Source organism: Zonotrichia leucophrys, chromosome 6 (assembly GCF_028769735.1).
Source record: "Zonotrichia leucophrys gambelii isolate GWCS_2022_RI chromosome 6, RI_Zleu_2.0, whole genome shotgun sequence".
Lineage (NCBI taxonomy): Eukaryota > Metazoa > Chordata > Aves > Passeriformes > Passerellidae > Zonotrichia > Zonotrichia leucophrys.
Genome location: NC_088176.1, coordinates 21,588,550 through 21,603,013, shown reverse-complemented (window position 1 = coordinate 21,603,013; position 14,464 = coordinate 21,588,550). Strand labels below are relative to the sequence as shown.

Genomic DNA, 14,464 nt, shown 5'->3' with positions numbered 1-14,464 from the left:
AGGTAACGAGCAGGACAGAATCGCTCTTCTTCGGCTCAGGAGAGGAAAGGAGCCCGCAGCAGGCAAATCACAAACTCCGCACCGCTTTCAAGCTGCAGCCCCGCCGCCCGCCCGATCCTACGCGTGTGCATCCTAACTCCGAGCCCCTCGCTGGGAATCGTTTTCTGCGTGTGTTAAGCGCAGTGAATAAGCTCTCATAGCTCAAAAATGCTTTGGAGGGCGCAAAGGGGAGGAGATGTCTTGGGGCTGATTTTTTTACAAGGTTCTACATTAAAAAGTTTACAGTACCGAGTGAGATTTAAATCTCATTTCAAAGGCTGAGGGGAGAGGAAAAAAAATGAAAAAGAGAAGCAAATGAAAAAGCTGTCCTCTGAAGTTGCTAATTAAATTACCCTCTGATGCTTCTACTTCAGCCAGAAAGATCGGGGTTCGTGCTGTCCCCCCCGCTCCGTCCCCCGCTTTCCCCGTCGGTGCGCTGCCTGTTTTATACAAGTACCGACTATCGCCTCTGCTTCCTTGGCTTACAAGTAAAACAACCCTTCCCGAAATCACCCTCACCTCCACAAGAAAAGAGAGAGGGAAGGAAAAATGGGGAGGGAGAGCCTTCCCACAGCTGACTCTACCTTAAGACAATTAATCTTTAGTCTTTCACCCTGGGAGGCAGGATAAATACAACGAGAAAACAGATAGGAGTCTCCCCGGTCCTGTAAGGAAAACAGCTGTTCCAAGCACTTTAATGCAAATGAACACAAATGAAGGTTTCAGCTTTTTTTTTTTTTTTTCTTCCAGAGTTTTACTGCACTCCATTTATCAATTGGACTTGACAACAAAAGAAAGAACTGGGGGAAAACCTGGGGCAGATTCAAGTCACTTCCACTCTAGATAAAGGAGGGGGGCCGGGGGGGGTGGGGGAGTTCCTTGAGGGCAAGTTGTGGGTCTTGTCAGTCCTATTGCAATATCGTGGGTTTTATGCAGGATTTCTTTCTCTACCTCCTCTCCCCTGCCTTTTAATTTTGATGGTCCTGCAAGATGACCGCGGTGATTGCAAAGTGAAAGTACGTTTATGATTCTCCACTGAGAAGTTGCGCCAATAAACCTTATCTTTCAGAGAAAAGACAGAAATTTAAAAGTTTGTTAAAATTAATCGCATCTTTATTAAAGCTAGAGGAGTTCCGTGTATTTATTCTACTCTATACACTGTAGTAAAAGAGTAAAGTGGTTTAAATAAAATACAGCAGATATACTCACTGCGCTGCAAGATTTAAGGGGTACCTCTTGGCGGGGGAAGGGGGGGATACCGAGCAAAACCTGCCTTACATACACCTCGTCAGAAGAGCGGGTCATTAAAGACTATCTGACACATCTGCTTAGGGACTAGGGCAGATCGGTGTTTCAAGCGAAGAAAAAGGACTGGGTTCAGCAAATCTAAACGTGAGAAAGTGAAAGTCCTTCCTCTCGTCCAACCCTTCCAGGATCAGCGCCTGTTCTGGTTGGAGTCCAGGTCAGGAATTGGACGCGACCCCTAAAGCACTTGCCTTGTTCTTCACTTGTCAAACGTGCTTTATCTCCAAGTGACCTTTTTGTTAATGTTGTAGATTGTGTGGGCCACCATGTCAGATCCGGAAACAAAAGTAAAAGATTGATTAACACATTTTGCCTGTGAAAAAATGTTATGGGATGAGGAGGTGGGGGGATAGTGGGAAGCAAAGTACAAAGAGGAAAGAAAAAGGCAACCCAGCGACTTGAAGGGCTGCGGATTCCGCTCGGGGCATCCGCCGGCACCGGTAAAAACGGGGCTGAGGGCAGAGGACTCGGTACCCCTCGGGAGCGCACAGACACAAAGCAAGACGAATGTAACGCCCGGGTGGACACCGTGAGCGTACCCAGAAGGCTCTCAACACAGCCTAGCTTAAAATCCAGCACATAAATGGCGAACCGGTACTCTCAGTACTCTCGTCGGGCCGAGGGGCCGCCTCCCCAGGCCCCTGCTGCCGGGGACCGGTTCAGCCCGGCGGGTGCAGGGACGAAGGACACTTTCGAACAGGACGAAGAGGGAAGGGGAAGAGAAGTCCAGCTGCCCTCCCCGACAGGGCAGTGAGGAGCTGGGGAGGGCTACGGGCTGCTGGCAAACAATCCAGTTTACTCCAAGGATTTATTCCGTAAATTAAAAGGCTTTTTCTCCCGAGGAGCCCGTCTCTCCCTCTGTTTTCTTTCCTTATTCCTCCCTCTCCCTCTCTCTCTCCTTCCCCCTTCAAGTCACACCAGGCTTGTAATCAGCAACAAAAGCTGACATAAATCAAGGGCGGATTGACAGGGGCTGACAAATAACTGATTGATTGCGGTTGGGGAGCACTGACAATTGACGGCGGGGCGGAGAGTCCCGAAAGGCGGCGGCGGGCTGTGCGTGACAGCCCCGCGTGTGACGACCTCCCCCAATCCCGCCGCGCTCCCCGCGCCGCCGCAAGCCGCGCCGCAGCGCCCCGGCTCCCGCCCGCTGCCGCCGGCGACGTGCAGGCCGGCGCTCTGCAGGTTCTCGTCCGGGCCTCCCCGCGCTGTCAGGCGGGAGGGGCGGGAAAATCGCCCCGCGCCCTTCCCGCCTCCCGGAGGGGACACGGCGCGGCGGCGGCCCCGGAGCGGCCCGGGGCCGGGGGGCGCGGGCCGGGCCCGTCCGTGCCGTGCGTGGCGGGCGGCAGGCCGTGCTCGGGGCGGTGTGCGAGCGGCGGGGGCGGGCGGGGGAAGGGAGGGCGGCGGAGCCCGCGGCCGCCCCCCGGCAGGCGCGGCGCCCCCAGCCCCGCGGCCGCCCCGCCGCTGCCGCGCGATCCGCGCTGCCTGCGGAGGAAGAAAAACGTTCGCAGCGCTTGATGTGAAACACAGAATTAACGCCCATCCCATCCTAGGAGCGAAAACAAGGAAGGAGGGGAGGGGAGAGGGAAGGCGGACGAGAAAGGAAAAAAAAAAAAAAAAAAAAAAGAGCGAGAGACCATTAAAAACGGAGAAAAAAAAAAGCCCAGAAAAGGGAACGTCACATCCCCTTGACCCTCCAATCACCTCGGGGTCCCATTTGATTGGAAGGCGGCAAAGGCTTTAATCTCAGACTAATTCAGCTGCTTTTGAAGTGAGTTTCTTTGCCAGATCCCGGGCTGGATGGGCAGCGGCTCGCATCACAGCTGAGCGGCGGAGGCGAGCGCTCCGCGCCGCGCCAGCCGGGGGAGCTGAGAGCGGCCGAGGGGGACCGCGGCACACGCTCGCAGCCCCCACCCCCGCCCCCAGCACAGCCCAAGGATTACTCGGCTTTTTTTCCTCCTCTTTCTCTCCGGCCGGCTCCCCCTTTCCCTCCCCCTCCCCACCCACGCCCTCCCCGCCAGAGAGAGCCACGGGACATTGTATGTTTGTTTTTCTGCTCGGGGGGCGTGTGGCTTTTTTCCTTTCTCGCCCGCAGAAAGCGAGCGAGCGTTTCCGAGTGCGAGCGGCGCCACTTGCCCCAGTTTTCATGCGAGGTTTTGGGTCATGATCACATCGCCCTCGCTTTCTGCTATAAGAAGTAGTAAGCGCAGCAGCAGCCTCAGCGAGCCCGGAGGCAGCCCCCGCCGCAGCCGCAGCGCCGCCGACCTCGCCGGGCCGAACGGGCACGCTGGGAATAACGGCAGCAGCGCCGCCGCCAAGCCCTGCTTCCACGCCGTCCCCCCCTCGGACCCGCTACGCCAAGCCAACCGCCTTCCCATCAAAGTCTTGAAAATGCTCACGGCGCGGACTGGACACATTTTACACCCTGAATACCTGCAGCCTTTACCCTCCACGCCCGTCAGCCCCATCGAGGTAAGGACCCGGCCCCCGTCGCTTTCCTCGTCCCTGCCCGGGCGCTGGCTGTGCATGGCGGCTCCGCCAGCCGCCCTCGGCACTTTCCTGCGCTTTGAAATGCATTTACACCGGGACAGGGGCTTCTTTTGATCTCGAGTTAGTGCGAGGAGCCGCTCCTGGGTATTGTTTCCGTGTTTACTGGGATAATGTCTAGTTCCTGTGTAAAAATAATATTTTCTTTTTTGCTATTTTGAGCTTTTTTTTTTTCTCTCTGCTTTTTGAGAGGAAGGGTGGGTGGAAGGAACCGATCCACGCTGGGGTCACGATCCGGCCACGCAAATAAGCAGCGCTCCGAGCGCCAAACAACCTTGCTTTTGCAGGGAGTGTGTTGGGGTGAGGGGGGACACACACGGGACGGGACGACACGACGCGGAAAGCGACAGGCTCAAACGCGGGTGCGGCAGAATAACTATTTCAGCTCGCCGACCGATTCCTTTAAAGTACCGACACGGATCTGTACTTCGAGGCGCCTGTTGGTCCCCTTTCTGCTCTGTCGAGGTTGCTGGTCCCCCTCTGCCTAGCTCGCTATTTGCGGGACCGAAACTCGAAACAGAGCTGGTGGTGGGAAGGGTGTGTCCGTGGGAATGAATGATTTCATTAAGGTCTCTGCGGAGCGAGGACACTCTTCTCCCGGGCAGCCCTGCTCGCCGGCTAGCTCGGGCTCTGTTTATAAATAGTGCCAGCAGTCAGGGTGCAGAAATGCTGCAGTCGCTATAGTTCACGGGCGGGATTGCGGGCCAGCACGGCCCGAGCGACGCCGAGACGCCGAGCTCCGCGCTGCCCGGGCCGCTGCCGGGGACGCTGGGGGCATTGAAGGCGGCCGCGGCGAGCTCGCAGGGATACGAAAATCCCCAGCCCTTTTTAAAGGCTTTATGGAAAATGGTGCATTCAAGGGAGGGGGCTGTCAAATTGATGAATGCGCACAAACTGTTCGTTACTTCCAGGCTGTACTCTGCGGAAACCTACGGGACAAGAGTCCTATGTAAGCGGGGAGGGGGGGTTTCTCAGACCCCGATTAAATCTCTTTCTTTGTGTGTCCTTCTGATTTCCGCAGCTGGATGCAAAGAAGAGCCCCCTGGCCCTTTTGGCACAAACTTGCTCGCAGATAGGGAAGCCGGACCCGTCCCCTTCCTCCAAACTCTCCTCGGTCACCTCCAATGGCTCCGGAGGCGACAAGGACTCCAAGTCGGGCCCCTTGAAGCTCAGCGACATCGGCGTGGAGGACAAATCGAGCTTCAAGCCGTACTCCAAGCCGGGCGCGGAGAAGAAGGAGCCGGGGGCGGCGGGCTGCGCGGGCGCCCCCGCCGCGGGGGTCGCGGCCGGGGAGAAGTCGGGATTCCGGGTGCCGAGCGCCACCTGCCAGCCGTTCACCCCAAGGACAGGCAGCCCCAACTCCAGCGCCTCCGCCTGCTCGCCCGGGCTGCTGCCGGCCGAGGGCAAAGGCGGGGAGGACAAGAAGGACTCGGAGGGCTGCGGTAAGAGCGGCAGCTCCGGCTCGGAGGGAGGCCCGGGCACCACCAGTATCAGCCACAGCCGGATTAGCGTGAGCTGTGCCGGGATTAACGTGGAGGTCAACCAGCACCAGGAGAGCACGCCGGGCTCCAAGCCCATCGCATCGGACTCCGCCTCCTCCTGCAGCAGCACCACCGCCACCTCCTCCACCTCCGTTCTGGGCTCCGGCCTCGTGGCCCCCGTCTCCCCTTACAAGCCGGGCCAGACCGTTTTCCCCTTGCCCCCGGCGGGCATGAGCTATCCGGGGACGCTGGCTGGAGCCTACGCCGGCTACCCGCCACAGTTCCTGCCGCACGGAGTGGCTCTGGACCCCACCAAATCCTCCAGCCTGGTGGGGGCCCAGCTGGCCGCCGCCAGCAGCCTGGGCTGCAGCAAGCCGGCGGGGTCGAGCCCGCTGGCGGGCGCATCGCCGCCGTCGGTGATGACGGCGAGCCTGTGCCGAGACCCGTACTGCCTGAGCTACCACTGCGCCAGCCACCTGGCAGGCGCCGCCGGAGCCTCCTGCGCCCACGACCAAGCCCTCAAGTCCGGATACCCCCTCGTCTACCCCACCCACCCTTTGCACAGCGTCCACTCCTCTCTGACCGGCGCCACGCCGCCTTCGCTAGCCGGCCACCCTTTGTACCCCTACGGCTTCATGCTCCCCAACGACCCCCAGCCACACATCTGCAACTGGGTGTCGGCCAACGGACCCTGCGACAAGCGCTTCGCCACCTCGGAGGAGCTGCTTAGCCACTTGCGGACCCATACTGCCTTCCCGGGCACCGATAAACTCCTCTCCAGCTACCCCAGCTCCTCGTCGCTGGCCAGCGCAGCGGCCGCGGCCATGGCGTGCCACATGCACATCCCCACGACGGGCGCCCCGGGCAGCCCGGGCACGCTGGCCTTGCGCAGCCCGCACCACGCGCTGGGACTCGGCAGCCGCTACCACCCGTACTCCAAGAGCCCCCTGCCCACCCCCGGGGCCCCCGTGCCCGTGCCCGCTGCCACCGGACCCTACTACTCCCCTTATGCACTCTATGGGCAGAGACTCACCACAGCCTCGGCCCTGGGGTACCAGTGAGTGCAGGCAGCGGGGCTCTGACACACAACACAAAGTCTAGCGGTAAAGGAAGGAAGCCCTGCGAAACTTTATAAAAGTTGGAAAGAAAAAAAAAACCCTGACTTTTTATAAAATAGTGTTCATTTGAGGACTGGATCCATGAGCACTGTATTTATTTATGTTAGCTTCAAGCGGGACAACGAATCATAAAGTGCATTACTAAACTGAGCTCAATAGGTAAAAGTGGAACACCCATTGTAGAATATAAATAAAAAGATAGAGGTCTTCTCTTTAATGTTACTTTAAAATTGCTATGATTGTATTGTACGTTCTTATTTAATGTCTCATTGAAACAAAAAAATTTACATGCATGTTTGTTACTAAAAACAACTCGCAATTTGTCAGTTATAATTTCAAATTGCAATTATTTTTAAGGTGTATACCCTTGAAAGAGAATTGGTATTTTTTTGTATGTATTCTGGAAGAAAAAACAAAAACAATTCTATTCCAAAAACCTCATTTGCCTTATTTTGTTCTTTAAAGGAACACTTAACTATTTTTAATTTTTAAGTCCACCCTGTAAAAAGGGTTAAGTAAGGTTTACGTCATGTACTAAAATAGACAATGTATCGCTTTAAAGATTAAAATTCCGTATATTTGATGTATTAAAAGGTTTTACTTTTTTTTTTAAATACGCTTTGATTCTGTTATAAAACCCGAGTAGGTCTTGGATGAAGGTGACTGCTAATTTCTCCTTAAGCGTTTATTCAATTTTAATTAAAAATTAAAAAAAAAAACAACCAAAGTTTTTTTTATTGTAACCCCAGGGCTCTCTTAAAAAATAATCAGACACAGTTGGTTTTTTCCTCGTCAGTAGAATTTTCTGGCACGAAATAAGAAAACTGAGAATCGCTTAAATCTCTTCCCCTGTCTTTAAAGAAGGTAAACTTATATTTTTAAACGTTTTTACTGTGAAATATCTGGTTTTTAAAACTAGTTTTCAACTAGAAGACTTCTTTCTTTCTTTAGAAAGAAACGGGGAAGGCAAGACTGTTTTGTAAAAGTGTAAGATGATTATCCGAAAGCTTTTTTTTTTAGCAATGTAATGCATACCTATTCATCTCTTTCTAAATGAGAAGTTCAGAAGTAATTAGGGAAGCGCTGTTTGAGCTCATCCAGTTATTTTCAATTTCTCTCTTCAGTTCGCACCGCAGCACAAAAGATCGTCATGTAAAAAAAAAAAAATCGGACTGCTCAGAAAATTCATGTTCTCTTAAAAAGAAAGGGACGGGAAAAAAAAGAAGCCATCCGTTATTTGGGCCGAGTTTGCTCTTTACTGAAGTGCAGTGCCAAACTTGACGTGATCCCGAGAGGGGCTGCCCCTGCCCGCACCGCGCCTCTGCCTCCGCAGCCCGGGTTTCCTCCTGGCGCCCCAGGGCCACCGCCCAGCTCCGGCTCGTCGTCCTGCGTTCAGGTAGGAGCGGGGGCTGCGGCGGAGCAGCTGCCGAAACTGCGCAGCAAACCGGTGCCGCCGACACAGTCGGAAAAGCGCTAGCGCAGTCCGTGAGGGCAATGCCAGCGCAGGGCTCTGCCCCGCGCCCTGCCCGGCGTTCGAGCAGCGGCCCAGGCGGAGCCGAGGACTTGCTGCCCCTCGCTCGGCCCCGCTCCTCCCGCCCCGGCCCCAGCCCGACGCACTGGCGGGGGGCAAAGCTGCAAGCGGCGACTTCGCTTGACAAATCACCGGGTTTTCTCCCTCGTTCTGGATTCCCCCCACAATATAATTACTGTTCAGAGTTTCCCGTGGTGCCCAGATGCTAATTAGTCGAATACATTTGCTTCAGATAATTAGTGGAAGTTAGCGTTAATGTGCAAAGGCGAGAAAAGCAGCGAGCTCCTGAAGCTGCAGCGGCCGTCCCGGCACGGCTCTCCGGGCCAGGCCCGCGGCGGGGCCCGGGACACACGCGGGGAGGCCGGGGCTGGGCCGCACTGCGGCTCTGTCGGGACGCTGTCCGAAAGCGGCTCGGGAAACGCTTTGCGGTTTAACCAAACGTGTTACCCCCCAGCCGCCTTAAATGGGAAAGGCACCTTTGCGGATCTCTGCTTTAGGAAATGTAAAACGGGCTCTCGTTCTGAACCGATGAGTTTGAGAAAGGGAGGAGAGGGCAGTGCTGTTAACTGCGCCAAGTAAACTTTAGTTATAAAATAAGAAGCCGATACAAACACAGAAAGTAATTGAAAGAAGGGCTTCTCGGGTCGGGGGTGATGGTGGCGGAGGATTCATCCGGCGAGCCCGAGAAAGGCAGAACAAGCTCGCAGTCCTCTCTGTATGCCGCACGCCCCCCGCTCCCTCCTGCAGCCCGGCCAGACTGCCTTCCCCGCTTTGCTATTTTAACTACTCTTAATTTGAGGAAAATTACATTTCAGACTCCATCTGGGTGTGCAAGAAACAATTACAGTTTTGCCGCGATTAAAACACCACCATTGCCACGTTCCTCTCCTGTTCGTGTGTTTTACAATTACGGATCTTGAACAGCTGCAGCTCAGACTTCGCTAACGAAATCCCATCGCCCATCAGGTGTTGCAGGGGCGATTTAAAAAGGGCGAGGGAAGCATTTGTGTCCTGGAAGCCTAACTACAGTTTTGGGGATTTCAGCTCTGAAAGGTTACACACAAAGATTGCTGATGCAAGTGGTGAAATGAACACTTAATGCTATTATTACTGTTTTGCTCAGATACTGTCACCGAGGTTAAAGAAAAATTAAAACACCTTATTTTATATGTAGAGTGGTGATAAGTAGGTCTCTCTTCCAGCCTTGTTAAGTATATGACCTGGCAAGTGCCACCTAGGATTTTGATATTAATCTATTAAATTCGCCTTTTTTTCTAACAGAGATTGACTTATGGACATTAATGTTTTTAGCTAAAAGGACTACATTTGTTATTCCTCACCACCCCACCCCCCCCACTCCCCCCGTTCTTACTAACTGGATGGGTTGTGGATTTGACAGCAGCCGCTGGTCCATGCCACCGAACTAAAATAATTTCACAGTGAAAAACCAGCTTGAGAGGACAAGCAACAGAAGGGCAAAACCCATCAAAACCCGAAACTGTGATCAATCTGACCAGAGTCAGGCATACATTAGTTTAAATTAAACAGTTTTGTCTTTCTCACAAATCTTTTTTGAACATTAAAGATAGAATCATGTAATATTTAAATCAACTCTTGTCAGATGCTAAGTGCAACAGAAGAACCAAAATAAAAATTAATGCGTTTCCCTCCACTCTCAAAAGCTTACTTTGGATGCCACTTCGACAAAATACTTCTGATAAGCAACGGTTAGAAAAGAAGGGTCCTGTTTATCTTATCTACGGGGAAATGTAATTAAGGTAGTTTTATGAAACAATAAAACACCAGACTCCACAGACAGCAAAGGAGTCTCTGTAATATATCTGAGCCTAGATGGGCATATGTATCTTGGCTTATGTGCACAAGCCCACACCAAACACATGCATATACATATGCTTGCCTGGTTTTGGAATGCAAAATGTATGTTAGAACTAAAATACAAGGATGCCTTTATTACGGGAAGATTTTCCTCAGTGATTAGAGACTCCATTTGCTGAGACCAGAAAGTCACCCACTGCCCACTGACCACCTTTGGAGCCACCCTCAGCGCAGGCAGCAAGGTACATGCAGTGCTGGGGCTGACCCGCCTCTCTCCGACCCGAGGTTAGCAATGATCTACCCACATCTACAGTCGAAATCACTCAGGCAAAGGGAATCCCGAAAGATCCAAACTTTCTGAAACAAAAGTAAATGTGCATTCCTATTCTGTAAAAACATTGATCAAACTTCATTCTTTCATACTTAGAAAAGATGGAGAGCACTGCTGCTTTAATACTGTTGGCTCTCATTGTAGGCTTTCGGTAGACCACAGTTTAGGGGTTTTTGGTGGTCTTTTTTTTTTTTTTTTTTTAATAATTGTGTGTGTTTTCTTTTTTTGGCTTTTGGGTTTTTTTGGTTGGTTGGTTTTTGGTTTTGCTTTTTTTTTATTTTGAAGGAACGATTCTTAAGTGGAAAATCGCTGGAGCTACCAGCACCAAATTTCCTTTTCATAAAGATTTTTGGGTATAATTTCGGACATTTGTAATGCCGTGTTGAGATACCCCACCACCCCTGATTCTCTCTGCACCATGAAGCACAGCTAGCACTTCTTCATGAGCAGACCTGAGGCAGGCAAGCAACCAGTTCTGATCAGAGGTGTCTAATCCCTGTTAAATCTCTTTCTCAGCTCACTCCTGGAAAATTCGGGGCAGTCTACCTTTTTTAAGGTAAAATTTTGTTGCGATGAAGCACAGAGGTGTCGGAAGAAAAAAGACGGACCCCGGGTCTGTATGCTCTCACCTCTTCGGAGGCGGAATGCTTTGGCAGCAGAGACGTGGTTGAAATTTGAGCAGATTATACGTTTGAGCTTGTGCATAAATGCGAAAAGACTGTCCTAATGCTGGCTATTTCTCCATCAACATCAACCAGGTGCTGCTGTTGCAAAAATCTCACCTCTGACTGCTTGCTCTGTGCGTGTGTGCACGCACAGCGATGCACAGACTTTGTTCTCTCTTCATGTCTGAAATTCATCTACTACCCACCCCCGGTTCCCAGCCCCACGTCCCCTACGTGAAAAAAAAAAAAAAAAAAGTGAATCCGTTCAGGCTTTGAATATTGTGTAAGAAGCTTTGTGTGTGTATTTTTTTTAATCTTCAAATGAATTAAAGACAACCTGACAATGCTGTCATCTGTCTTCAACGTCACATCAAGGCAAGAAATAATGATAACAGAGCAGCAGAAGGACGCCCACTGAAACCTGGAGGATATATATACACATATATATACACACACACATATATGCCTTGAAACAGTTTGAAAGAGAACAAAATTAGATTACCGCTCTTAGGCTATCACGGTAAAAACGTGTGGGATTTTGCGTGCGTATGCGTGTGAGTGGCTCATCTTTCCTGCCTTATTTTGTGAAGCGCGCGCTACTCGATCCAAACCACTTCTGTGGGATGGGACAAGAAGACGAGCAGGCACATTCCTCGTTCCCAAACTACCACGACCAAAGGAAGCACCAAAATATCTCCCCCTCCCCCTCCACCGTTTCAGGTTCACGTTCCAGTTAATAACAAACGTTACTGCTCTACCGAGGCGCAGGCCAGAGCGGCACGCTTTGCGCGGAGGCCCGGGCGGGCGCGTTACGCGCAGCTGCCTGGTGGGAAAAGGGCTGCTCCCGGGGGGAAGGAAGAGCGAGGAGCGGCTCCTCTGGAGGAAGAAGAGCGAGGAGCGGCTCCCTTTGTCTGCGCGGGCCGGTGCCGCTCCCGGCCGCCAGGCGGCGCTGCGGCCCCCGGCGGAGCTCAGGGCAGCGGCCGCAGCCGAGCCGGGCCGGGACCCCACGGACCCCGCGTGCTCGGGCACCGGGAACCGCCCGCAGTCCCGGAGGGCAGCACGGCACCACAAACGGCCTGCCGAGATAGAAACAGATAGGCCGGATCAAAAAATAGAAAATCCGAAACGCACACACACAAAAACTCCCCTCAAAAACAAAACTAAAAATCATAGTGGTTGGGTTTAGGTTTGGTTTTTTTGTTGTTGTTTTGTTGTTTTTTTTTTTTTTAATCGCGCTTGTAATCTCATTCGCTCTGAAGGGTAAATAAATTGCAGTTGTATGAAAAACAATTGGTGCTACATGTGTTCATAACAGATGGGATCTTATCACAGTTTAACTGTAATAAATTCTGACTTCTCGAAATTGTAATTTCTGCTCCATGCTGGATGTCTCTTTTCTACTGTAATAATAGGGCTACGAACTCTTAAGAGCAAGCAGAAAAGTTTTCGCTGCTAGCGTTGCTCAAGAGCCAGGGCATGCTCCTGCAGCCTCTTCCCAAGTGCGGCTCTTTGAAAGTTTGCATGAAAACGCATCTGAAAATCAAAAGGAAGAGAAAACCCCGGCGTATAGGGAAACAAACAGCTGATCCTTCTCCCGCTGAGTAACATTATTTACTAAGGCCAACTATAATAGTCCTTAAAATACATGCAGAAAACCTAAGAACGAGCCCACTGTGTGAAGAAGCCCTGGCAAATGACAGATTACGCTTTGCTTTGTGAAGAGAGAAAATGCGGAAAGAAACGGAGCCCCTGAGGAAGGGGGAACCAAACTTTAGATTAATCCCCCCTCGCTCCAGCTCACAAAATTAAAAAATAAATTTGAATACCCACTGAAAGGATAAAATTATAATAATAAATTGTCCATATTCACTGAGGCTGCGGGACTAATTATTTTCACCATCTCGACTTCCAATTGCTGTTTATCAAGTCGCAGGATAAATGCTTGTAAATCCATTACATTTCCATAAATCCTTTCGCCACTTTGTTTTTGGCCAATGCTTTTGCAACATTAATTGATTTTATTACACTTTCTGAAGTCACTGTTTATTAAACTCAAGCAACTTCTCTCTGAAAGCGTTGGGTTTTTCCATCGACATACCAAAGCCGCGAACGGGAATTACTGAGGTTACTATAGGATCTAGTCCCTTTTTTTACACCCCTGCTGTGATTTTGATGGCAAATGCGAACTGCAAATTACAAGTTTCTAATAATCCACGCTGTTACAGAAAACAGCTCCTTTACCGCTGTTGAAAAATTAGTCTAAATCCAAACACCACCCTTCCCCATTGTTTTTAAACGGGGGAGGCATGAAATGCTACTGGGAGATGGAGATCTCACACACTAAGAAACGCTCTGCGAGTCTTTTACGTTACTGGGTGGACAGCAGTAAATTTAGTAAAGGATTTTCTTGTAACTATAAGGCCAACGCAATTTAGAAATGAGTACACAAGTTCCAGGTTTCTCAAACCTTTCTCCCCTTTTCTTCAATTGCCTTAAGAAAACTGGCCCCAACCAGCCTTAAAGTGATAAATGATTTCTGACTCAATAGCAGCTGATTTCCAGTTCCCTCACCTGTCACGCTAGCCCCGTGATCGCTATTTAAAAGCGTGAAAAGCCAGCGCTGGTGTTGAGAGCGCTCCCGCTCGGTCCCACGCCATGCCCAGGCACCCCGGGCAGCAGCGAGCCCCCTCCCGCCCTGGGCGCCGCCACCGCCGCCCGCCCCATCGCACCGAGCGAGGAGGTCCCGGCCATCGGCGGCTGCTGCCGAGCCACCTCCAGGGACTTCAGTGACGCAAGACCTTGTAAAAAGCACATAATTACTACAGATCGCATACGGAAGACATGGAGAACTGCCTGGTTTAGGTAGGACAACATAATGTGAAGGCACGCTTCGTATTACAGGTTCAGCGTCTGCAGCCTACCCTTGGCTCCTCAGCCTTTTTAGTCACATCAGCTGCTGCCCATGAAGACGTGTTGTAAAGGTGAACGCACCAGTGGTTTGCGATGCGGTCATGACTCGCACTGGGAGGAGGAGGGGAAGGACAGGGAAAGCAAGCCCGGAGCTGCCCCTGCCTGCGCCTGACCCCGCGGGAGGCGGGCCAGGAGGGCAGAGCTCCGGGCACTCTGTCCCGGGCCGGCCCCCGGAGCTGCTGCGGCACCTCCGCGGGCCCCGCTGGACATGAGGCACGGGAGAAAGGCCGCAGCGTCTGCCTGCCTCCCTTCTGCTCGGGACGCCATGGGCAGCGCTGACCTCGGCGCCCTGGCCAGAGCAGCGGCCACCTCGGCACCCGGCCGGCACGACTGGGAGAAGCCATTCGCTTGTTCACGGCAGAGCGTCCTGTTTGGAAAAGGCCACCTCTCCACTACATCCACTGCCACAGCTTTAGAGGGGTGGGTTCAGCCGGGACTGGGACAGACAGCTCAGGTGTGAGGGACTCGCACTCCGCACAAGGGAAGTCATCCCACTACGAGCATCCTTTCAGCCACCACAAGATCTACAGCTCCAGCTGCAGTGTAATGGTTCAGTTTCACTGAGGTTAGTAAGCATCAGCCCAGACTCTCAAGCACACCGATCTATCTTAGAATTGTGGGGAAATGTCTCCCCTCTTGAA

General features: G+C 52.2%; 1 protein-coding gene across 1 annotated transcript; it reads left to right on the top strand.

The window, feature by feature from the left end:
• Window positions 1-2,838: 2,838 nt before the first annotated feature.
• Window positions 2,839-6,931, top strand: ZNF503 (zinc finger protein 503). The gene is made up of 2 exons (XM_064717213.1): window positions 2,839-3,816; window positions 4,913-6,931. The coding sequence occupies exons 1-2, from the start codon at window positions 3,508-3,510 to the stop codon at window positions 6,431-6,433; spliced, it is 1,830 nt and encodes a 609-aa protein (XP_064573283.1). The 5' UTR covers window positions 2,839-3,507; the 3' UTR covers window positions 6,434-6,931.
• Window positions 6,932-14,464: the final 7,533 nt, after the last annotated feature.